Raw genomic sequence first — 23,989 nt, 5'->3', positions numbered from 1 at the left:
GACCTTATTTTATTCTAAAAAATTATGAGTCTACCTGATGATTAAACATAGACTGAAACTGCTTAAAAGAACTGTGCTATTTAAATTACCAGTTGTGTTGCCAAGAAACATGTGTCAGACATGGTAAAATTGGAATTAAATTAATTAAATTAAATTTGGAATTTTTAAGTTCCTCTGAAAGGTAAACCTCTAAAGTATTTGATATGCTGGGATAGAGATAGATCTTTTTTAGAAAGAAGACTATCTAGTCAAAATTTGGGAAATTAGCTGTAAGACGGTTAAGCTAGGACATTTTGATAGGATACTTGATTAATAGGAGCGATTAGATGTAGGGAGTTTCCAAAGAAAGGAGTAAAAATAGTCTCTAAAAACATTAACGCTGGAATTAATACAAGTATGAAAAGGCAGCAAGACTTGATTGACAGGAGTAGTTAAGTGTGACGAGCGCCATAGAAAGGGTTAAAAATAAGCTCTAAGGACATTAACACTGGAGTCATAAAAGTATGAATGTGCCGATGTAACTAGTTAGGATCGCAGGCATTTCTGATTTTGACCGTAAATCTGTTCAAATATTTGAGGATACTATTCTGAGCAAGCTTAGAGGAAAAGAAAGAAAAAACAAAGAAATTAATCTGAGTTAAACTGAAAAAAAAAAAAAAAAAAAAAAAGATAAATGCAAATTTAAGGGTTAATTTTGTTCATTGAGTGAGAAGGGAGAGTGAAGCAGCCCCTTCCTCTGGAATCTATACCCTCCTTTAGACACACACACACAGAAAGATATAAATAGAAAGCTTGTTGCTTCTCTAGAATACACAAAGGTAATTGTATAGCAAAACATTATCTTTGGGGTATTTGAAGAGAAAAACAGAAACAAGCTAAGCTTTTTAACAGATTTCTGGTGTTAATGTGAGTTTTGAAGTTGATCATTGTTTAACATTATAAATTTAAGTTTTGTCTGAAGAAGAACAAGAGATAAATAACATCATAAGATTGAAGTTAAGGAATTAATTTGAGGAAAGATCTATGATAATATTTTTATAGTTAATTGACAAGTACAAGCTGATGAAAATCAGAGATAATGACTCCATAAGAATGTGAGTTGGAAAATATATAAGGAAACATGTCAAATATAAACAAAGATGTCTATTTGGAATATATATTATTTCTGACTAGGTCAGAGTAAAAGTGAGTAGGAAGAAATTATAAAAGTATTGAAAATGCAGAATTACTCTGAGATTTTTAATAAGAAATAATATATGCAATTGGGAGTTAAATGTTTTAATGATATTCAACCTTAAATGATAGAAGAGACCATTTTTATTTGTTTATTTCATGACCAGTAACTTCTTTGTCTCATCTTTGTCTTCACCATGTACAGGACTGATGGTTCCAGTTATTGATTGGTTCCGGTTATTGATGTAACAGAACATTTCACTGAATGAATGGTTGAAATAACTAAATTCACTGAGTAAACTCAGCATTGCTATGTTGATGTTTGAAGATGTTTGATGGATTCTAGTGATTAAATACTATCATTAATTTGTCTCCATGTTTACACTGTTGGGCATTCCAAATGGCTCTGATGGCTCTTGAATGCACTTTCCTGAGATTTGGAAAATACCTGTTAAAAATTACCTAATGGGAAAGAGCGGTTACCAGTGTAAATGGGGTGATTTCTCAGAGACGGGTAAGATTCTCTTTTGGCCAACGGAGGACAACCTAAGACAGGGGGTCATCGCCACTGGGCACCTACCCTGAAGGGAGGTGTTATGTGAGATGGGTATGGTTGAGCAGATGTTTGTTAGGCCAACAGCATCATTGAGGGTTACAGCAGTTTGCCCTAAACAAAAAAAGTGAGCTCTCCAATGCCTGATCACCAGAGACCGCATTCCTTGAATGGTTTGTATTCCATTGTGACAAGTGTCATAACTTGATATATCTATGCCAGGGGACAACACCCTGAGGAAAGGAAATGATATACAAAAGAGCTGAGGGAAAGAGTTTTCAAGAACTAGCTGAGACCATGAGGGTAATTGTCATTAATGATATGGAGAGTAAAACAAACATTGTCAGTTTTTTTTTTAGATTGTGGTGTTAGTTGCCTTATAGAAATGTCTAAAAGTTTTATATCCTGAATATGTGATGGTTGTATGATGTTGAATTAATTTCTATCATAGTTTTCACATTTCAGATCATTAGACATGGCATTGGATAATTCCAAGACATGGTGGTGTTTAAAGATGAAGACGTTGTTTTTGCTAATTCAAAAGAAGTCTGGGTAACAGGGAATAAATTAATTCATTTATTTTAAACTAAAGATAACTTTAGAAATGCTCCTTTGATGACAAATGGCTATAACTGAGAATGGGACATAAGGAGTGAAATAGGAGATTTTATATTACTTACAAACCACAACTCCACAAACAATGAACACTCGTTTACTGATTTTCAACCCCAAGGGATAGGAGCTTTTTAACATCAACGTTTGTTTTGGTTTGTTGTTTTGGCTGGGAACTTGAGGAGTTAAGTACTTAATGAGTCAAGGCACCAGCAGAAGAATTATTAGTTTTTCTTTTCTTAGATGATTGGGGTTCATTTTAAATGCTTACACATAGACATTAAAATACACATATACACGGGGACATGACATGGTGGGGTTATTTGTTTGTTTCGTGTTTTCCCTTTTCCTTATGTTTCTATTGTATCTTTATTTTGTTTTGTCATCATGTATTTCTTTGGTCTGCTATTTCTTCTCCTCACTATCACTTCTATATAGGTTGGCCACCTGGGAGTGACGTGTGGAACTTACGGTCGTAGTTCCAGTGGAGGGACTGAAGAATAAAATTTACCGTTTAATGTTATGTATTTGTATTATTTTTCTTTATTCATAATTTCATAATGTATTTTGTCAAGCCAGAGTTGTATCTGTGTTCAGTGCATGAGAGACTATACATAGAATGGGTGCATGTGAAGATCATGTCACATGAGACAGGTGGATGAGCTATATTTTGTAGAGGGTGTGTACAATGTAACATGTTTGCAACTGATGCAGATGTAAGCAACAAAGATATGTTCTTAATATGGAAGTGAATTGTGCCATGTGTTCGTATGACATATACGTTCCATTTTTAAAGCTTAAGCAACATACTTTGTTACCTTAAAAGGAAGCTGCTCTGTAATGTATATAAGCTCAACTTTACTGTACCACCTCAGAGAAACAGAGGCATGAGAAACTAAGAGATGTGAGGCATGAGAAACAGAGAAACAATGGTATAAGCTTAGAGAAACTTAATGACAGAGAAACATAAAGCCAGAGAAACCATTTACATCTAGCATGATGGGATGAGAAGATTAAGAATGGGGAACGGAGAAATCTGGAATGAAGACCTCTCGTGTAGCCTTATTCTTATATGCCTGTTTCTCTCTGTCTGACACATGATACATAATAAATTGAATCTCTTGGCAAAGGTAACTGGTGTAGCTTCCGTGATTCAACCATAAAGGGGAAACCTTGATTTTTAAATCTACAGTGGGTAAGATGTGTCACCCCTTAATCTAGCCACCTGTGCTTTGTTTTTGTTGTGTAAACATATATTTAGAAAGAACTCATGTGACTGAGAGATTCACATGAGGAAATTATGAAGCATTTTGAATGTTCTACATGACACACTTTTTTCGCAAACACTTACCTAATTCACACCCATAAATCAAGGCACTTACTATAACCTCTTTTTAAAAAAAAGAGGTGCACTGATCTAGCTTATACTTGAAACTTAACATTGTTTATTACTAATATTGTTGGCTTTTATGACTAATTGCTTTCTTCTAATTTCAGATAATAGTAGACATCCCAAAATGTCATTAGGTGTATTAGTTTTACCCTTATTTTGGAGTACTTTGAACTTGAGTAACAATGGCACAATCTACCCCACTTTCCCCTTTACATTTTAGAATTCAGGGGCCAGTTAACAACTTAGTTTGACCAACTAGCAGTTAACCAATGTGTAATCAGTCTTACTTTTCCAATTTAAAGGATACCGATCTACCTTTTTATGTAACTGAGTTTATAACCAGTCTTGAAGAAAAAAATTTAGATGACTAACTTTTATGACTAGTCTAAGCAGTTTATGCAACTGGCCATTGCTGGACAACATGTTGATGAATTCTTACCAAAAATGAGCTGAAAAAGATGAAAGAGACAAAATAGAAATAGGCAAAGTCAGTGCCACAGCCCCCTTCATGATCTGGAGAAGTGAAAGGTGGTACTATTGAAGGGTCCGGTTCACACTCCTTCCCTTCTAGACATGAGAGCATGATCTCTTGCCAAGACTCTCCAGTGGCACTTCTGCAAGAAGCAAAGTAATATATCTACCCAGGAATGAGTCAGCCAAACATTAGACTGAAACACCTCTCAATTAAAGGAGTAGTTCACCCAAAAATGACAATTCTGCCTTTATTTACTCACCCTCCTGATGTTCCAAAGTTTTTTTTTTTCAGCGGAACATACAAGGAGAATTTTTTTGTCTTTATGCATTTTTTTATTCTGTTCAAAAACAGTTCATAGTGACCACGGTTGTCCTAAAAAGGACAAAATATACCGTAAAAGTACAAAAAAAGAATCATAAAAGTGGTCTTGTTCTTTGTAAGAGGAACAACAATTTTTTGATACCCTTGCACAACCCTTTAATGATAAAGTTTCAATGAAAAGTCTTGTCAAAATTATGACAGAATAAAAATTTTGGGGTGAACTAAAATGAAAGTTAACCTTACAGCTTTTATTATATATTTGGGCACCATAGTATTTTTAATGCTACATTTCACTAAAGAAAGAATACAATATAATATTGTGCCCCCAATGGCTTAATTTACCATTATATTACGACATCTTCAATCTAAATAAATCTACATTTGAAATTTCTACATCATAAAAAAATTTCACCAATACAAAATTGTTTTATTCGTCACACTTTAGATTAGGGTCCAATTCTCAATATTAACTAACTATTAACTATGACTTTTGCCTCAATAAACTCCTAATTACTGCTTATTAATGGTTAGTAAGATAGTTGTTAAGTTTAGGTATTGGGTAGGGTTAAGGGATGTAGAATATGGTAGAATATGCATGCTAATAAGCAACTAGTTAATAGTGAGAACTGGACCCTAAACTAAAGTTTTACCAATTCAACTAAAATAATAAAATATATTTAAATGCATTTTCTCTCAGTGTTTTGTGATCTTACCTAAAGAGCAGCATCAAGGCACCAAAGAATGTCTTGAAATTGTTGTGTTGATTAATGTGGCTTTCATCAGTCAATTTAATATTCCCAAACACCTAAAGAATGAAGAAGATATTATAGTGTCACAGTTCTGTTCAGTTAGTTTAATTTTCATGGGCTTTTAGTTTTTCTCAGTCACATGTTCTTCTTTGTCTTAGTTTCCCGCCACTCGTTTGTCTCCTTGGTTACCGTCATTATGAGTTCTGTGTTTCAGCTGTGTTTGATTTATCATCTCGTTTGTGTTTGCTTTAATAGTGTAACGATCACCAGATGGAGTGCCCTTGAGAGCCACCAGAGGGCACTCCACATCAGAATATTGTCATTCCCTCACAAACTACATCTCCCATAATTCTCTGCCTGGACTTATCAGCGCCCATTGTTTTCAGCTGTGTCTCATTACCTTGTTTAACTCACAATATAATAGCCTGGTTTTCACATTGACTGCTGATTACAGATACAATTAATGAAAATGGAAACCCTGGCCCCCCTGGTATCCAGGAATGCAGCAGCAGTGAAGCCGTGGCAAGGGCTGACAAGACCACTCTGGACTGAACTACCACCTCCTCGACAATGACAACCTGCAATGACTGGAAGAACCTTCCCTTCCTTGAGAAGCCTGGGCATGCATAGGCATCATCAACACCCAGAGGAAGTGAACGAGGGAAGGAAAAACTCCTTCAAAAGAAGAGGAAGGGGTTGACAACACAGGAAGCCGATCACCTAATTGAACTTGCAAATGCTGAATGGAGGAAGAACATGCTAAAAAAGGAGGATTTGAAGATTCTTCAGTCAATTCTCTCACCACTCAAGAGATTGCAACTGTTAGAATGGACACCTCCTCAGCACATTCAATGTATGATGAGTCAGACATCCTCTCCCCAAGTGGTGCCAACGGACCCACTTCCGAATAAACATCCCTCCGACCAATCATCACTGTTGAAAGGGCAACAACAATCAATCCATTCTCCAGTTCAGCCCTCGAAGGAATCTCCATCTCTGGAAAGAGTAAGGATGAATGAATTTCATAGCGCGAGAGTTAAAATCTGATCGAAGGAAGAAGATGAACATTTGCTAGAGCAGACTGGAAAGATATGGGTAACTGAAAAAAGATCTGACAAAGCTCTGAGCGAGATAGTAACAGGAATAACTATTGAGTCGATTAGGAAACTGCTCCAGAAGATCGGGTTGACCCCTCCAATCACCTCTGAAGCAACTATTTTGCTGCAAGATCAAATGAACGGCTCTCCAGTGGTTGAGTCTACAACTGAGGGAAGAGTGGAGGAGTTAAGGACTACAACCCAGAAAATGTTGGAAAAGGCGATGGAAAGTTTGGAAAGTTTGGAACTTTACAAGCTGCGGAGAACAGATGCAGCATATACAATCCTGCAAGTTTGGTGGAAGAAGGCATATTGAGGATTATACTGATGAATTGATGGGATGGAGGAGTAATGGGCGAAGATCTAAACGACAACCACCATCAGTAAGGAATGTACAACAACGACTGTTGGGGAACCGAAATGGAAAGTGGTAGCCCCAGTTGAGGCAGAAGAGGTCACAGAGGCACTCCCTGCCATGGGCCACTCAGCGGCAGGGATGGACAGAATAACAGCAAATAAGGTGTTGAAAGGGCACCAACCTTCAGTGGCGGGACTGTTCAACATCATTCTGGCAACAGAAGTGCTTCCTACAACCTTGTCCAGTGCGAGAATGACTTTTCCTCCGAAGGTGGAGTGCCCAATGAGTCCAGGTGACTTCAGGCTGATTGCAATTTCATCTAGCCAAAGATGGCTGACGGAAGCATCTGGTACTGTTGCCCCACTCCTATACCACCAGAGAAAGAATAATACTAGCTATGAGGGTACTGGACAAACAAAAATAACTGGGAATGGAGTTTAGTTGGAAAGGATCACTCCGAAGCAAACCACTGAACTGGAGCAGATTGTATTGAATTGTATTGTATTGTATTTCTTTATTGTCCACAAAGGTGGAAAATTGTCTTTTGGCTCACCAGCACATAAAATAACTATACAGAAAGTAGGAACATAAATAAAAAAACAGAGATTCACATTACATAAATATATAAATACATATATGTAAGATGCTAAATGAAGTCATGACAGCCCTGTTGAAACCCCGCCAGCGGATGGACATTCTCAAAACATTTCTAGTCCCGGAACTGACACACGAGGTAGTGTTGGGATATGCCCATTGAAACACTCTGGCTCAGATGGACAGAATGATCAGAAAAGCCATGAGGAAGTAATTCCATCTACTTTAGGACACGCCACTGGGCTTTCTGTATGCACCAATAAAAACTGGTGGCTTGGGAATTCCCAATTCGGGGACCTCGTGCATTCAACTTGGTGTCCTGAACACAAAAGCAAGGATCGCCAGAGGGAGGAATAAGACGCTTGAAGATACAAGATGTCGAAGGCCCTGTTGCAGAAAGGAGACATTAAATCATTTTCTCCAGGTATGTGAAGTAACCCATGACGCAAGATGTGCCTGGCATAATCGGGTAGCAAAACAGACTGAGAAAAAGTGCAGTCCAGACGTGGGTAGAACCAATAATACCTAAGAAGACGAGCTTCATAAAACCTGACATAATGAAAAAGATGAAGGAGTACCATCATAATGGTAGATGATGGCCATAAGATTACCATCCTTGATGTATCCATAGTAGTGGGTTGTTATAAGTTATAAGTTGAAGATGGGAAAATACTGGTCCCCAGACAATGTCACTGCTATTAAGTAAATGACTGGAACCACTGCCCCGATTAAACACCACCCAGTGATCATATCAAGTCTGATGTATGGCCCTATAGGAAGGGGGCTTCGATCTATGGGGCTGACCAAGCGAGACCTGTCTGAACTCTGTCTACTAACAATTGTTGGATCATTAAAATGTTACGATCTATTTACACAAGGAACTGCAATAGCAGCGATGACCTTGCCACAGCTTACTATTAGCACCTCTTTGGGCGCCTCAAGCACAAGTGGAATTCCATCTCCACCACTAATGATGATGAACTAAAGACCCCTCTATTGATGCGTTTTAGTCGATGGGATTACGGGGTTGGCTGATTAGAAACATGAAAACAGGAACTACGAAATGAAATAAACTTCAAAATAAGAGTCTTAGGACACAAAAAACACAGGCAAGACATGACATTTGTAAAGTTTACATAATTTTTGACAACTGCCATACATATTGGTATGAAAAACGTACCTGCATGCCAATAATGGCATAAATGAAGAAAAGCATGGCAATGAGGAGGCAAACATATGGAAGAGCCTGAAACAAGAAGAGATTAAAAATGTTAATCACATAAATATGCAGATTCTGTACTGACAGAACTGCAAAAAAAAAAAGAAAAAAAAAAAAAGGTTTGCATGCTATTTGAACAGTCAATTTGTTCCTTGACCTTTCTAGTAATTTGTGATAGCTGGATTTTTTTCCTTTACAAATAATTTAACATAGATAGCTGGGTGGATTTCTAGTTGTATTTTATTTTAACTGATTTAAATGATTGTGTAAAAATCCACATTATGATGGACAGGCTCTGGATTGTGAGAATATTTGATCACACAAACAGTTTTTAGTCCATTTTTTTGTTGTAGCTGTTGTTGATGTTGAGCTGAACAAAACTAGAAATATATATTTTCCATGACTTTTCTATGACTTCTATGACTAAAATGTTGGTAATTTCTATATATTTTCCAGACCTGGAAATAACATTTGTAAAATAACTTTTTTTTTCCAGTTTTTTTTTCCAGGTTTTTCATGCCCATGAAGGACAGTGATGCATTTAGTGCAAAAGCCATTTTACCTTGAAGGACTGAACAAACGTCCACAGCAGAATCCGTATTGTGTAGCCTTGCCTCAACAGTTTAATGAGTCTAGCTGCCCGGAAAAGCTTTAGAAAACTCATATTGATGGTGTTCACAGACTAAATCGAAAGAGAGAAAGGAAAGCAATTGTGTACTTGTGACAAAGGTTACTTGATAGACATTTTATCTTGTTTTAATGATTTTTAGATATTTTAAGTTAAAAAGAGGGGGGCCAGAGCTAACAAACTCTAGAAGGGGCCCAGAAACCCTAGCAACAGCTGTTACACACTCTTTGATTCATATTCAGACCCATACATGTGAAATATTCCTACCTGTAAGTCTACCACAATTTCAGTTATACTGCCCAGCACAGTGATAAAATCAAAGATGTTCCATGTATCACGGAAATAGTTCTGTGAGTGAAAACAATGAAAACAATAAACAAGTAAATCAATTCAAATACATTATAGATGTATTCTCCTTTGAAGGACACTCATTAAACTCACTATGAATCCAAAGGCCATGATCTTTAAGATGCATTCCAGAGAGAACAGCACAGTGAACGCTGTGTTGAGGTGCTTCAGGACAATGTCGTAGGCAGCCGGCGCAGAGTGGTACTGAAAAGTGTTAAGGTTATCAAATCAGAAATGCTGTATACACCTCAAAAGCTTATATTTCAGATATTTCAGCAAGTTCAAGACCATTTAATGGGCACTCAAGTTTTTTCATTTAATATAAAATAAATTCAAATAAAATATTACAATTATATAGCTTCATTTTTTTTTCTTCTCCAATTATCATAATTCTTTCCAAGTTATTGCATTTTGAAAGTTATACCTTCATCATGAGCACCACTGTGTTGAGTGCAATCATGACTAGAACCGTGTACTCGAATGATGGTGACACCACAAAGTGCCACAATCGGTACTGGAGGGTCTGCCTGTTCTGAGGCATGTATCTCGTTAGGGGTTTTGCACTGATAGTAAAGTCAATGCATGCCCGCTGAAAGAGTGAGATAAGAAAGCAGTGAAGGAACATGCTGGTTAGTACTGCAGATTGGAAACTCAGCAGAATAGCTTTATTTATAGTGTTTATTCATTATTATTGTGTTACTATCATTTAATGATGCTAAATGGCAGTTAATAAAACCTAGCAACATGGACATTTTTTAAAATAATAATAATAATAAATATATGCTTGATTCATAATCCAGTCTACTGGATATTGAGGTCATATATTTGGCTTTTTACTCACTGCATATTGCACACATTCATTGTATATTAATGTATATTCACCTCGTTTTTCTCCAAGTTGCACTCCTCCATCATTTTGTCACCCTGCTCCTGGAATGTGATTATGATGAGAGCAACAAAGATGTTGACAAAAAAGAAAGGAAAAACCACAAAGTATACGACGTAGAAAATGGACATCTCCATTCGGTTTCCTCTGCTTGGGCCATGGTCTTCTTCAGTGACATCCACAGAGTGTTGAAGAACTCTGTAGAAAGCAGGGATATGAACAAATACTGGATTCATCCAATGAATTCATCCAATAATGAAAGTCATCTTTTACCATTCATAATTGCAGCAATATTATTGATTTGACTGAACTGACGCCATCGGATGAGAACTGAGCTGGATGATGATATCAGCTGAATTGAATTCAATTCCATAATTGAGAAAATGTACACAGTTCTTGAACCAAACTAATCTACCCTGAACTGACTTCAGTTAAAGAAATTGCATTATTGTCTTTTTAGAGCTGTTTTACTATAGAATTTATTTCTGTTTGCATCGCTGATCATTATTTTCATGTTTATCACTATAAAGCTGTATTGTATAAAGCGCCATATAAATAAAGGTGACTTGACTTGATTTACTTACTGAATATGTTGCCCAAATCGTGGCTCCATTCTCATTAAAGAAACCCGACGCGTAACATATTGATGAACACGGACAGAACACCGGATACGAATTTGAAGTCTAAAACGAGAATTTTTAAAGAGAAATGTCGGAGGAGCTTGAGTTTGTTACCCAGCCCTATTTGTTTGAACCATGAGATGTGTTTACTCTCACCTAAGCTTACACTACTCCTACATCTTATGTCATGTGTCAGGTCAGAGGTCACTCTTCCACCGGAACTCGACTCTTCCACCGGAAGTCAGTGATTATAGTTTATAAAGTTATAAATATGGATATTTTTCTTACAAAAACACATCACTTCACTTCAGAAGGCCTTTATTAATCCCCTGGAGCCGTATGGATTACTTTTATGGTGGGTGGATGGACGGATGGATTAACTTTTTTGAGCATTAAAAACTCTTATTTTCTTACAGAAAAACTTGTATTTTATATTTTTCAATATAAATCCGATTGTGTTTGGTTGAAATAAGAATATATATACACATATATAGTCATATACACCTAGGATGGCTTGAGGGTGAATAAATTATGGGATAATTTTCAATTTTGGGTGAACTAACCCTTTAACTAGTTTTCTATAATGTAATGCCAAGGTAATATAACACAAAATATAGTTTTATAAATGTACATACAATTCCTTTAAAAATTAAAATACAAAAAAGTGAATAACTGTCGAAACGTGTAATCACAGTCTGTAAGAGTCAAATCTGCATCATTAAATCTCTTCCTGCTTCTTCATAGACATGCTACTCAACCCAAACTGAATTCATCAATGACAGTCCACATTATTTTCCCTGCCCTTTCAAACACTGATTCTTTACATCGGCTATTAAATAACTATCTCTCCACGTGGATCCTAAATGTACGTTCGTTTCGGCTGTAACCCTGTAACATCGGATCGTAACAAACGGAGGTGTCATGCCCCATTCTGGTTTTCCAACAGGTCAAAAATGCGGACTATACTTCAGAAGTTAACTGTGAACTGCTATCTGACACAAAATCTTCAAGCCACCATAATATCTGAACACGACTAAACAATTTGCACGTCAATAATTACCATAATTGGAGAAAATCGTTGTATTAAAATAAGATCTGTTATGAAATCCACTCAAAGAAGAGACTTGCAGGACTTGCAAAGGTTTTAGGAGATATGTGGGCATGTATCCACACACAGTTTATTATTGGACCATTAGCAGCATCACGGCTCTTATAACTGCACGACCTTGGATAAATGTTTCTTTAGGAGGCCAATGTTTCTGAGCTCTCTGAATCTACTTCATAAATCAAATGATGTAATCAAGCCATTTAAAGAACAGATAAATCTTAAAAAATTAAGATAGGCTCTTGCTTGCCTTTGCTACAACTACAATTACTCACATCCATAGTAGAAGCAAACTGTGCTTTGAGTCGATCAGATGCTTGAGTGACTTCGTTCCCCTCGAGATTGCTTCCATTTAAAGTAGTTTGCCAACACAATCTCATGGCAATTCATAACCATTTTATGTTTTGACGAATTGGTGGATAATTTCTAACAATCTCATCCATGTGTTTTTTTAAGATCTGCTTGCGTCCCAGTGATGGTAGGTTTGAAGGTGGGGTTAGGGGTGGACCTTCATGCTTACTATTTTCTGATAATCGTACATTTCTGTACGCTTCACATTCATTTGAATTTGTGCAAAATCACGGCCTCAGAACAGTTATTCTTTCCTGTGAGATCAGGTTGTAGTTTGCAAGTAGGTTATTTTCAAGCATCTTGGAGAAGTTGCCACAGTTCTTCTTGGATTCTCTTCATGTAACCCTGGACTGGTTTGATGATGATGAGATCATATCTCCATGTGGGCCATACCATCTGTTCTATGACTACTTTTGTTCATACAAAAATTTCGCTTATAATATTTGCAATTGCAATGTTTGGAAATCAACAACTGATATTTCCTAATAGCGCACTAAAGAAAAAACTTTCTTAAAATATTTTTTTTTTGTGTGCCTAAGAAGCACCTAAGACTTTTGCACAGCACATTTACTTTGACAATTTCTGGACAAGTTCTGGTAACTGTTAATGGATTTTGTTCATTCAACACTGCCAAAGCTTTCACAATGTGACAGCTAGTGTGTTTGAAGAGAAGCCCAGCTCTTTCATGTTTGACATTTGCTGACGTTTCTGGCATTTTTGGATTCGATTTGCTCTCACACACAAGGTTCTCTGGCAAATTGAGCCCAACGGAATCAAAGCCCAGTGCTTCCTTGATATGGCTTTCAGTCCTCTGATTTTGAATAGTTTAATGAGCAGTAAATCCTTGTTAACATATTAATTCATTTAAAATGAATTTGAACTGTTTCAGTAATTAGAATATGGTAATTTCGTTCACCATCATGTCTTTAAGCAGGCAGTCATGCATAAAGGAAGGCATTGTCTATTATGTGTGTATAACTATAGAACTAAACAACTTGAAAAAACAAAAAAACTTATCTTGCATCTCATGCAAATCTCATACGTATTCACCTATATTCATATGTACATCCCCATTCTCCAGCTCTACCGTAACAGATAATTTTTAGGGTAACCTGTCTGACACCAAAACATAGAGAGCTAGATCTACACTGACACAAATTTCCTTGGCAGATGTGTTACTAGTACTCGAGAAGGCATCAAAATAGCCCAGCACTGACAGGACTCTTCCTTCCAGAAAAGTCCCCATCCTTCTCAGATCTCCTCCATGTGCAGAACAATCTTGGGAGCAGACCAAAAATGCATAACATGTTGCCAAATGCTCAGTCTTGATGCTCCGTAAGGTACAGTAAGAAACATCCAGAGCTTCCTACAGCCCTACTTCTCCAAGCCATTGAGTGTGACCTGATATATTAACATGCTTATGGAGGGTCTCGAAACCATCAAGCAGTTTCAGCCTAATAGCAAGGCAAACAGAGCTACTGATTTTAAATTATAATTAAATGATGCAGAGGGTGAAGATTTGATGTAAAACAAAAAAACAATCAACAATATACAAAGTCCTGTGCGATATATTAATAAGTGGACTTACTGTGGCCAGCCCTCTCCCGTGGACACAGTGAAGAGCGTAAGAAGAGCCCAGAGGACATTATCATAGTGGAACTCGTGTCTCCTCCACTCCCTCTTCTTCACCTCCTTCCTGTCCTTCGCATAGTCAATGTAGTAGCCCCTACACAACACAAAACAATTAAAAACAGGGGCAAACAAGCAAACCAAGAAAATGTAACTGAAAGTTGCTGACCATTGTACAGCTTTACCAGAATTTTCATGTATTTCCTGTACTTTTGAAATACAATAGTTTGATTTACTCTGTAAAAATATTGTAAATAAAAACTTCACAATCCAGAGAGACTATTTATTTGAACTATTACTCTTCTTGGTTCGCAAATTATTGGTTTGGAAATGGTTTTAAAACTACATTAATGGTAATATATATGGGGGCAGTGCCTCCTCAAAAAAATTGGATGAGAAAATGATCAATTTTTTCACAAATAAAACAACATAAATATTACAAAATGCGACATTAAAAAGGGTATAAATCACTCGTTTTTCTAAAGGAACACTGTCACCAGCAGGTGAAGTTACAGCGGGACGCCGTGTCTCTCTTGCCTCCCCTGAGACCATTGACTTTTAACAGATCCTCTAATGCGTACTACGTAGTACTACTACTAAGTACTAAACATGCTTGCCATAAAGGGGTTGAATAATTTTGAGACTGTAGAAGTCATTAAAAGTAGCATTTTAGTTGAATTTGGGGAAACCACTCGAAACATTTGTTGAGCTATTTCAATTACTTTTGTTTGATTTGTTAATTAACAGCTGAAAGTCTGTAAATTTTGCCAATAAACCTGAATGGGGATTGAATAATTTCGATTACAACTGTACATTAGCCTCATCTCCAAATTAAGTGTAAGTGTTGTATAATTTTAATCCCACACTCATACAACTAGTTAGGGAATAGAAGGTAAATAGTTATCTCTCTAAGCCAAGATTCTTTTTTTTCTTTTATTACATTTTTCTACAGTCTACCTACAATGTTAGTAATGATATCATGCACTAAAACAGTCATAAATTAGCTTGTTGTGAACATTGTCCACCCTCTTTCTTAAAATATATGGCATATGTCTGCACTTACTGGCATTCTTTCTGGGTGCCCATTGAGCCATCAGTACAGTAAAAGAACTTTCCCTTAAAGAGCTGCACTGCAATGACAGCAAAGATGAACATGAAGAGCTTGTACACGATGAGAATGTTGAGGACGTTCTTCAGGGATGTGACCACACAATCGAACACAGCCTGCATGACACAAAACATTCGAACAGAAGAAATAATTATCATATTACATATCCCTTCCTCAACAGGTCTTCAAACAGGAATACAAAATGAGGCGAGTTTCATATGCCACTTTTAGCCATGTACAGTATAACAAATGATGAGTTACACACAGTATAACTAAACAATCAACGCCACAATGTTTTTTTGTTTTTTGTTTTTTTTGTACAAATGTCTACCTAAAGCCTTTGAATTTATGTGGAGTTATTCAATTGGTATAACATGTATCATGATGAACACTGCACACAGCATTGCCTGCACTTTTTTATTCGGATTTCATGTGGTTAATGAGATTTGCATCAGATATGAGGAAACTGTCTGTCTGAGCTAGTGATCTAGTGTTGTATCAATGTTCATCACATATAAAGACTCCTGAGGATAGATTAGTGACAATGTTACACCATTATGTAACATGTTACACCTCATTTCAAATCACCACTGCACACCACTGGACCTTACATTATAAAAAAATAAAAAAATAATTACATTCAAAGACGAATGCCACTGCGTAAAATAGTTATACGTTTTCTCATGAGATAAGGTTGGGAATTAATTGCACATGACCAGTAACTTCATATGTCTCTGTCATCCCTATCCCCAAAGATCTCCCATCACTAATTCAATTATGGTTTAGTTAAATGGTCTGATGATAATTCTGATAATTCTGGCTCTGCATATTACTGCATATTGATTTAAAATGAAAAATGTCAAGTGCTGCATGTTATATTTAGTCTACTTTTAATTATTCACAGAGGGATTACTCATATTTGGACAGCAGAGCGTCCTAATGAATTAATTAATTAAATGTGTTTTTGTGAGACTGTTTCAAAGGAATATTCTTGGAATATTTCTTGACTAGAGTGTATAAGTGTTTGAAATACATAACACATATAGACTATATACTAAACACTAGTTTATTGCCCCAGCAAAATTAGAGTGTAGAATAAAAAGACTTAAAGTTAGCTTAACTAACTACAGCATAGCATTTTTTTAATTATAGATCATTATGTACATGTACTAACTGTCATTTAAATCATGACAACTCATGAATAGAAATAATTTTAGCATGTTATTGAATATGGCAATGTTACTGTATTTGTTCTTGGCGGAGTAGATGTGCTTGATCCATTAGATACACAGACATGCTGCTGTGAGCATGTAAGATATCCTGCTGCATAAATACATATCCTACAGATATTTCAGTGTGGTAGGCAAACTGAATGAAAAGTTGAATTGAGAGGGATGGAAAGCATGCTGATCTAAACATATCTAAAATGCGAAAGAGCAGATACCTTAAGCTTTGGAAGTCGTTTGATGGTCTTGAGAGGGCGGAGAACTCTGAGAACCCTCAAGGACTTAATGGTCTTTATGTCTCTGCCTTTGTTGTTTCTGTGATTAACAAAACATATTAAAATATTGTATTATTTATTATTTAAAACATTTTTAAAAAGAAAGAGAAAATGCCCACACAACAAGTATTACGGCTGTCAATAAACAAAACCTTTATATAAAATGTATTGCAATTAATCACATATTTTAGTCCCCAAATCAAAAATGAAACTTTTATACAAGTAACAGCTCTTTTAAAAAAAGTGATTAAAAATTTGGAAAATTCATATCAGTAACGCAAAAAAAAAATCACATGACCAGCTGAATACTACTCACTATATCTTGCTAACCCTATGTTAATGGGTGCTTTTACTCATAAAAGGTAATCTTTGTTTGTTGTGAATTGCATACTGAAAGTTGAATTGGTAACTGAAAGATTTGCATTATTCTGCATCCATGCCGCATATCGTCAGCATATCAGACAAAAAGCTAAGTACACGGATAAGATGGTGCCATTTTAAAATCAAAAACTTTGATTTTGTTCTTTCAAAAACATGAAGGAGGAATATTTCTTATTATGAAATGTACTAATGAGCAAGAGGTCATGATTAATTGCATACGTTGTGTTTAAATGATGAATCACACTAAATTAACAAGTTAAATCGATAGCCGTAATACATAATGCATAACCTAAGAATATCTATGTATGGCTGATATACTGAGAGAATGAATGACATTTTTTTCATTAGTACTTGCAAACATGGATCAGACATCACTATATTAACACACACACCCACACAAATAAATGATCGGTGGCATCCGAATGTATATTTAAATGGACAGACAATGAGACAAATGAGAAGCGTTTGCTGTTACCCCATTAAATTCCTGGCAGCCACAGAGACACAATCCAAAACAATAACAGAGAAGCATTAAAAGAGAAAGAACACATGAGTATCTCAAGCGTGTGTAAAGCCATTAAATAATCAAGCTGAAGTGCCTGAGCTCAACCAGAGCATATTTATGAAAGTCTGGAATATCCTTTTACAGAAATATTTCCTTAAATAACAACACAAACAAATATGCTTTTTTTTTTTTAAGGTAAAATTACCCTTAACATTTTTTATAAATGGTGAGAAATCTTATTATCTGCAAATAAATGTTTTTTTTTGTACATATGTCTAATGCTTGGCAGATTTCAGATCATATTAATAAGATATTACCTGTGGAATTATCTCTGATGTGGACAGCATGAATTTAGGACTTCTCTAAATTGTTTCCCATATAGACTCTTAAAATTAGGACACCACCATTCAACTGAAGATAATATATATTTGAGATCATATTTCACATATATTCATAAATCAGAAATTAACTATATATGTGTGAAATTTGTAGGTGTACCATTATAGAATATATTAGCAAACATCAAGCATACAAGAGCAGTAACCAACCACTGTGGACTTATATAACTTAAATGAAGGGTATCCAAAGTACAGCCCACGGGCCCATAGCCTTCTCTGAATCAGCCCGCAAGATGCTTTAAAAATAGAACAGGATTTGGCCTGCTATTAAGAAAGCATATGAAATGTTTAGACTGCATTTGGATGTTGATATCTCATATAGCCAAATCTCTTAACACACCACCTCCACTAGTGCAGTTGCCACCAGCTTCTTCTACTGTCTGAGGTCCACTGATGAAGTTGCACACAAAAAGAATGAAGAGACTGTTTGGCTTATCATACAGATACTGTACTCTTTTTTTACATACTATACCCTACAATTAGCATAGAGCATTTGGTATTAAATGATGACTATACCCGTTTAGCCTGCATAAAATACAAAAGTTGGTAAGTGTGATCCTCTGGACTCCAACCTTCCCAATCTATCAAATAACACATACACCCACAGGCCAGTCTTTACTTCCTATTCTCGGTCTAGTACTGTTGTCAACAGGAGCCTAAATGTGTGGGCACATTTGACTTTGTTTCGGATTTTCATGGGGAAAATTCAGTAATTTCAGAATCCACGCAAATGGGAATTTCAGGTGAGGGCGAAAGATTTTGCAGTGGATTCACTGGTCATGTAGTAGACCAACATAAAGCTGTTTATTTTAATACATCGCTACACTATTAACCGTAGAAAATGAACCTTTTGCTAATGTGACTGCACTGCAAGAATGGACTTTAGAATACAGTTCCGTTATTATTTAATAACTTGTGTGTATTTGGCCATATAATCTGTGGAAGAGAACTGAATTAGGGATTACTCGCTGTCCGAGAGGCGGCTTTCTGTGTGCGTGAATACTTCACATATTGCATACAGTCATGTGTCCAGTCTACTCTCTGCTGTCTGCGTCAACCTAAAACTTTAAAATCATTAAGTATTAAAATCATGCAGTTATCGCAAGCCGTTGCGAAATGCATATCACAATATGTACATTTGTGATAATTTGCTGTATCGTGCAGCCACAAATGTCTCTAAAGCAAAATTATTACAGGTTAATATTATCATCAGAAATCTGACTTTATGCAAACAACTTGTCACACAAGGAAGATGGATATCACTTGAATACTTACGTCAACGCAAAGGCAATTAGAGCTCCAACCACCACAATAAAGTCTAGAATGTTCCACAAGTCCCGGAAATATGATCCATCATGAAGAATGAGGCCCTGGTCAATCATCTGTAGAAAATGGCATATTACAATATTATAGAGAATATAGAGTATATCATTTACAGTATAAGTAAAATTCGATATATGTTTACCTATATATCTATATACAAAAAAATATATAATTGAAATTACATATCACATCTGTCTCTGTGTTGTCCCTAGACTTGAAAAAGTATTAGGGGAGAAGCCCGCACCTTTTTAGCTAATCATAAAGGCTAACTGCCTGTCAATCATTTTGGAGTTTCAGTTTACTGAAATCGGGTTTGGTGAAATGTCTTTGCAGAGCTGGGTTTTGGAAGAGGGCATGTCATGAAGTTATCAAAATTCCTTGCAGCACATTTAATATAACAGTTATTTAAATCATGTTTGAAGTAAGAAAGCAGATACCTTTATAATCATCTCAAATGTGAAAACGCCAGTGAAAACATAATCAAAGTAACGGAGAACCTGCAAACACAGTAAACAACCCTGTCACTTTTATTTCCATCTTTCTGTCAAAAGACAGGACAAGAATCGCCATGCTGATTTAATGTGCCCCTTTTACGCTTTTTCGAAAATTACCTTTCATGCAGTGCATAATATAACTGTTTGTGAATGTAGAGGTTTGAAAATGTTTTGAAGATTAAAGTGTACGACAAATAAAGTTGATGTCTCCTAAAAGAAAGAATCACATTCAAACTGACGAAACAAGTCGTCAGCAATTTCAGTATCACTTCCATCGTTACTGTTCGTATCATTGTGTATCAAACGCCGAGGAAGCCTCCAGAGATGAAATTCAGATATGATAATAGACCTGTCGTTTACGACCAATCAGATCAGAGTACACCAATCACAACAGACTGGGTCATCTGACCAATCAGAGCAGAGTAGACCAATCACAACAGACTGGGTCATCTGACCAATCAGAGCAGAGTAGACCGATCACAACAGACTGGGCCATCTGACCAATCAGAGCAGAGTAGACCAATCACAACAGACTGGACCATCTGACCAATCAGATCAGAGTAGACCAATCATAACAGACTGGACATCTGACCAATCAGATCAGAGTAGACCAATCGCAACAGACTGGGCCATCTGACAAATCAGAGCAGACCAATCATAACAGACTGGACATCTGACCAATCAGATCAGAGTAGACCAATCACAACAGACTGGACATCTGACCAATCAGAGCAGAGTAGACCAATCACAACAGACTGGGCCATCTGACCAATTAGAGCAGAGTAGACCAATCACAACAGACTGTGCCATCTGGCCAATCAGAGCAGAGAAGGCCAATCAGAGCAGAGAAGACCAATCACAACAGACTGGGTCATCTGACTAATCAGAGCAGAGTAGACCAATCACAACGGACTGGGCCATCTGACCAATAAGAGCAGAGTAGACCAATCACAACAGACTGGACCATCTGACCAATCAGATCAGAGTAGACAAATCATAACAGACTGGACATCTGACCAATCAGAGCAGAGTAGACCAATCGCAACAGACTGGGCCATCTGACCAATCAGATCAGAGTAGACAAATCATAACAGACTGGACATCTGACCAATCAGATCAGAGTAGACCAATCGCAACAGACTGGGCCATCTGACAAATCAGAGCAGACCAATCATAACAGACTGGACATCTGACCAATCAGATCAGAGTAGACCAATCACAACAGACTGGACATCTGACCAATCAGAGCAGAGTAGACCAATCACAACAGACTGGGCCATCTGACCAATTAGAGCAGAGTAGACCAATCACAACAGACTGTGCCATCTGGCCAATCAGAGCAGAGAAGACCAATCACAACAGACTGGGCCATTTGACCAATCAGAGCAGAGTAGACCAATCGCAACAGACTGGGCCATCTGACAAATCAGAGCAGAGTAGACCAATCACAACAGACTGGACATCTGACCAATCAAATCAGAGTAGACCAATCATAACAGACTGGACATCCGACCAATCAAATCAGAGTAGACCAATCATAACAGACTGGACATCTGACCAATTAGAGCAGAGTAGACCAATCATAACAGACTGGACATCCGACCAATCAAATCAGAGTAGACCAATCATAACAGACTGGACATCTGACCAATCAAATCAGAGCAGACCAATCATAACAGACTGGACATCCGACCAATCAGATCAGAGTAGACCAATCACAACAGACTGGACATCTGACCAATCAGAGCAGAGTAGACCAATCACAACAGACTGGGCCATCTGACCAATCAGATCAGAGTAGACCAATCACAACAGACTGGCCATCTGACCAATTAGAGCAGAGTAGACCAATCACAACAGACTGGACATCTGACCAATCAGATCAGAGTAGACCAATCGCAACAGACTGGGCCATCTGACAAATCAGAGCAGACCAATCATAACAGACTGGACATCTGACCAATCAGATCAGAGTAGACCAATCACAACAGACTGGACATCTGACCAATCAGAGCAGAGTAGACCAATCACAACAGACTGGGCCATCTGACCAATTAGAGCAGAGTAGACCAATCACAACAGACTGTGCCATCTGGCCAATCAGAGCAGAGAAGGCCAATCAGAGCAGAGAAGACCAATCACAACAGACTGGGTCATCTGACTAATCAGAGCAGAGTAGACCAATCACAACGGACTGGGCCATCTGACCAATAAGAGCAGAGTAGACCAATCACAACAGACTGGACCATCTGACCAATCAGATCAGAGTAGACAAATCATAACAGACTGGACATCTGACCAATCAGAGCAGAGTAGACCAATCGCAACAGACTGGGCCATCTGACCAATCAGATCAGAGTAGACAAATCATAACAGACTGGACATCTGACCAATCAGATCAGAGTAGACCAATCGCAACAGACTGGGCCATCTGACAAATCAGAGCAGACCAATCATAACAGACTGGACATCTGACCAATCAGATCAGAGTAGACCAATCACAACAGACTGGACATCTGACCAATCAGAGCAGAGTAGACCAATCACAACAGACTGGGCCATCTGACCAATTAGAGCAGAGTAGACCAATCACAACAGACTGTGCCATCTGGCCAATCAGAGCAGAGAAGACCAATCACAACAGACTGGGCCATTTGACCAATCAGAGCAGAGTAGACCAATCGCAACAGACTGGGCCATCTGACAAATCAGAGCAGAGTAGACCAATCACAACAGACTGGACATCTGACCAATCAAATCAGAGTAGACCAATCATAACAGACTGGACATCCGACCAATCAAATCAGAGTAGACCAATCATAACAGACTGGACATCTGACCAATTAGAGCAGAGTAGACCAATCATAACAGACTGGACATCCGACCAATCAAATCAGAGTAGACCAATCATAACAGACTGGACATCTGACCAATCAAATCAGAGCAGACCAATCATAACAGACTGGACATCCGACCAATCAGATCAGAGTAGACCAATCACAACAGACTGGACATCTGACCAATCAGAGCAGAGTAGACCAATCACAACAGACTGGGCCATCTGACCAATCAGATCAGAGTAGACCAATCACAACAGACTGGCCATCTGACCAATTAGAGCAGAGTAGACCAATCACAACAGACTGGCCATCTGACCAATTAGAGCAGAGTAGACCAATCACAACAGACTATGCCATCTGGCCAATCAGAGCAGAGAAGACCAATCACAACAGACTGGGTCATCTGACTAATCAGAGCAGAGTAGACCAATCACAACGGACTGGGCCATCTGACCAATCAGAGCAGAGTAGACCAATCACAACAGACTGGGCCATCTGACCAATCAGAGCAGAGTAGACCAATCACAACAGACTGGGCCATCTGACCAATCAGAGCAGAGTAGACCAATCACAACAGACTGGGCCATCTGACCAATCAGAGCAGAGCAGACCAATCACAACAGACTGGACATCTGACCAATTTTTTTTTTTATTATAATTTGTTTACCTTGGATGCATGTAAGCCTATTGTAAGAGAATCCAAAACAAAATTAGGAACATTTAAAATAGCATAATAGGGGCACTTTAAAGTCAAAATACTTATTAATCATTATACGAGTCCTTAAGAATTCAATATGTAGAAATGCAATAGTTTACTTTATTCCTCTCTGAACTGGCGCACACAGGGTCCTCAGCAGCTAGTGCAATACTGCTGGCCACAATCACTAGGAGAATGGTCATCTCAAAGTACCGCAGGGTCACCACATAGTGGCAGATCCGTCTTATGCTTTAGTTACAGAAAGAAAAATGATTTTAGATGTTAGATTTGTCCCGTTTTGTCATGCATGGTATATTGTACAAACAACTAAAGTTGTGAGATCGTGTAAACACTTACGGATTTGTGCTTTTGAAAATGAACATGCTGTCTGGTATGTCAGGTTTAGGGACAGTCGACTGTTCACCTCCATTCTCATCATCATCATCATCATCATCGTCGTCATCATCATCGTCAGCTTTATCTGAGTGACTGGCTTCCACATCCTTGAAACTGACTGTGATGGGTTAAATCAAGAGAACAAAACAAAGATTTCAGGACTTTATTCACAACCGGTTTAAATCATAAATATAAACATAACTTGTTTCCAAATAACAAGTTATGTATATATATA

The 23,989-nt window shown here is 37.4% G+C and overlaps 1 protein-coding gene across 1 annotated transcript in view; it reads right to left on the bottom strand.

Moving 5' to 3' along the window:
• Nucleotides 1-23,989, bottom strand: part of cacna1eb (calcium channel, voltage-dependent, R type, alpha 1E subunit b) — a 107,771-nt gene that overhangs the window by 33,117 nt on the left and 50,665 nt on the right. Inside the window, exons 21-35 of the mRNA XM_084410555.1 lie at nt 23,716-23,872; nt 23,478-23,607; nt 19,765-19,824; nt 19,280-19,386; nt 16,664-16,760; nt 15,175-15,335; nt 14,071-14,208; nt 10,403-10,604; nt 9,945-10,109; nt 9,614-9,724; nt 9,440-9,520; nt 9,107-9,226; nt 8,506-8,571; nt 5,241-5,332; nt 4,171-4,345 (exon numbers count right to left, since the gene is read on the bottom strand). Of these exons, the coding sequence (XP_084266681.1) occupies nt 4,171-4,345; nt 5,241-5,332; nt 8,506-8,571; nt 9,107-9,226; nt 9,440-9,520; nt 9,614-9,724; nt 9,945-10,109; nt 10,403-10,604; nt 14,071-14,208; nt 15,175-15,335; nt 16,664-16,760; nt 19,280-19,386; nt 19,765-19,824; nt 23,478-23,607; nt 23,716-23,872 (1,862 nt within the window). The remainder of the gene's footprint in view (nt 1-4,170; nt 4,346-5,240; nt 5,333-8,505; nt 8,572-9,106; nt 9,227-9,439; nt 9,521-9,613; nt 9,725-9,944; nt 10,110-10,402; nt 10,605-14,070; nt 14,209-15,174; nt 15,336-16,663; nt 16,761-19,279; nt 19,387-19,764; nt 19,825-23,477; nt 23,608-23,715; nt 23,873-23,989) is intronic.

Source organism: Rutilus rutilus (assembly GCF_951802725.1).
Source record: "Rutilus rutilus genome assembly, chromosome: 6".
Lineage (NCBI taxonomy): Eukaryota > Metazoa > Chordata > Actinopteri > Cypriniformes > Leuciscidae > Rutilus > Rutilus rutilus.
This window is presented reverse-complemented; position numbering and strand designations above follow the sequence as displayed.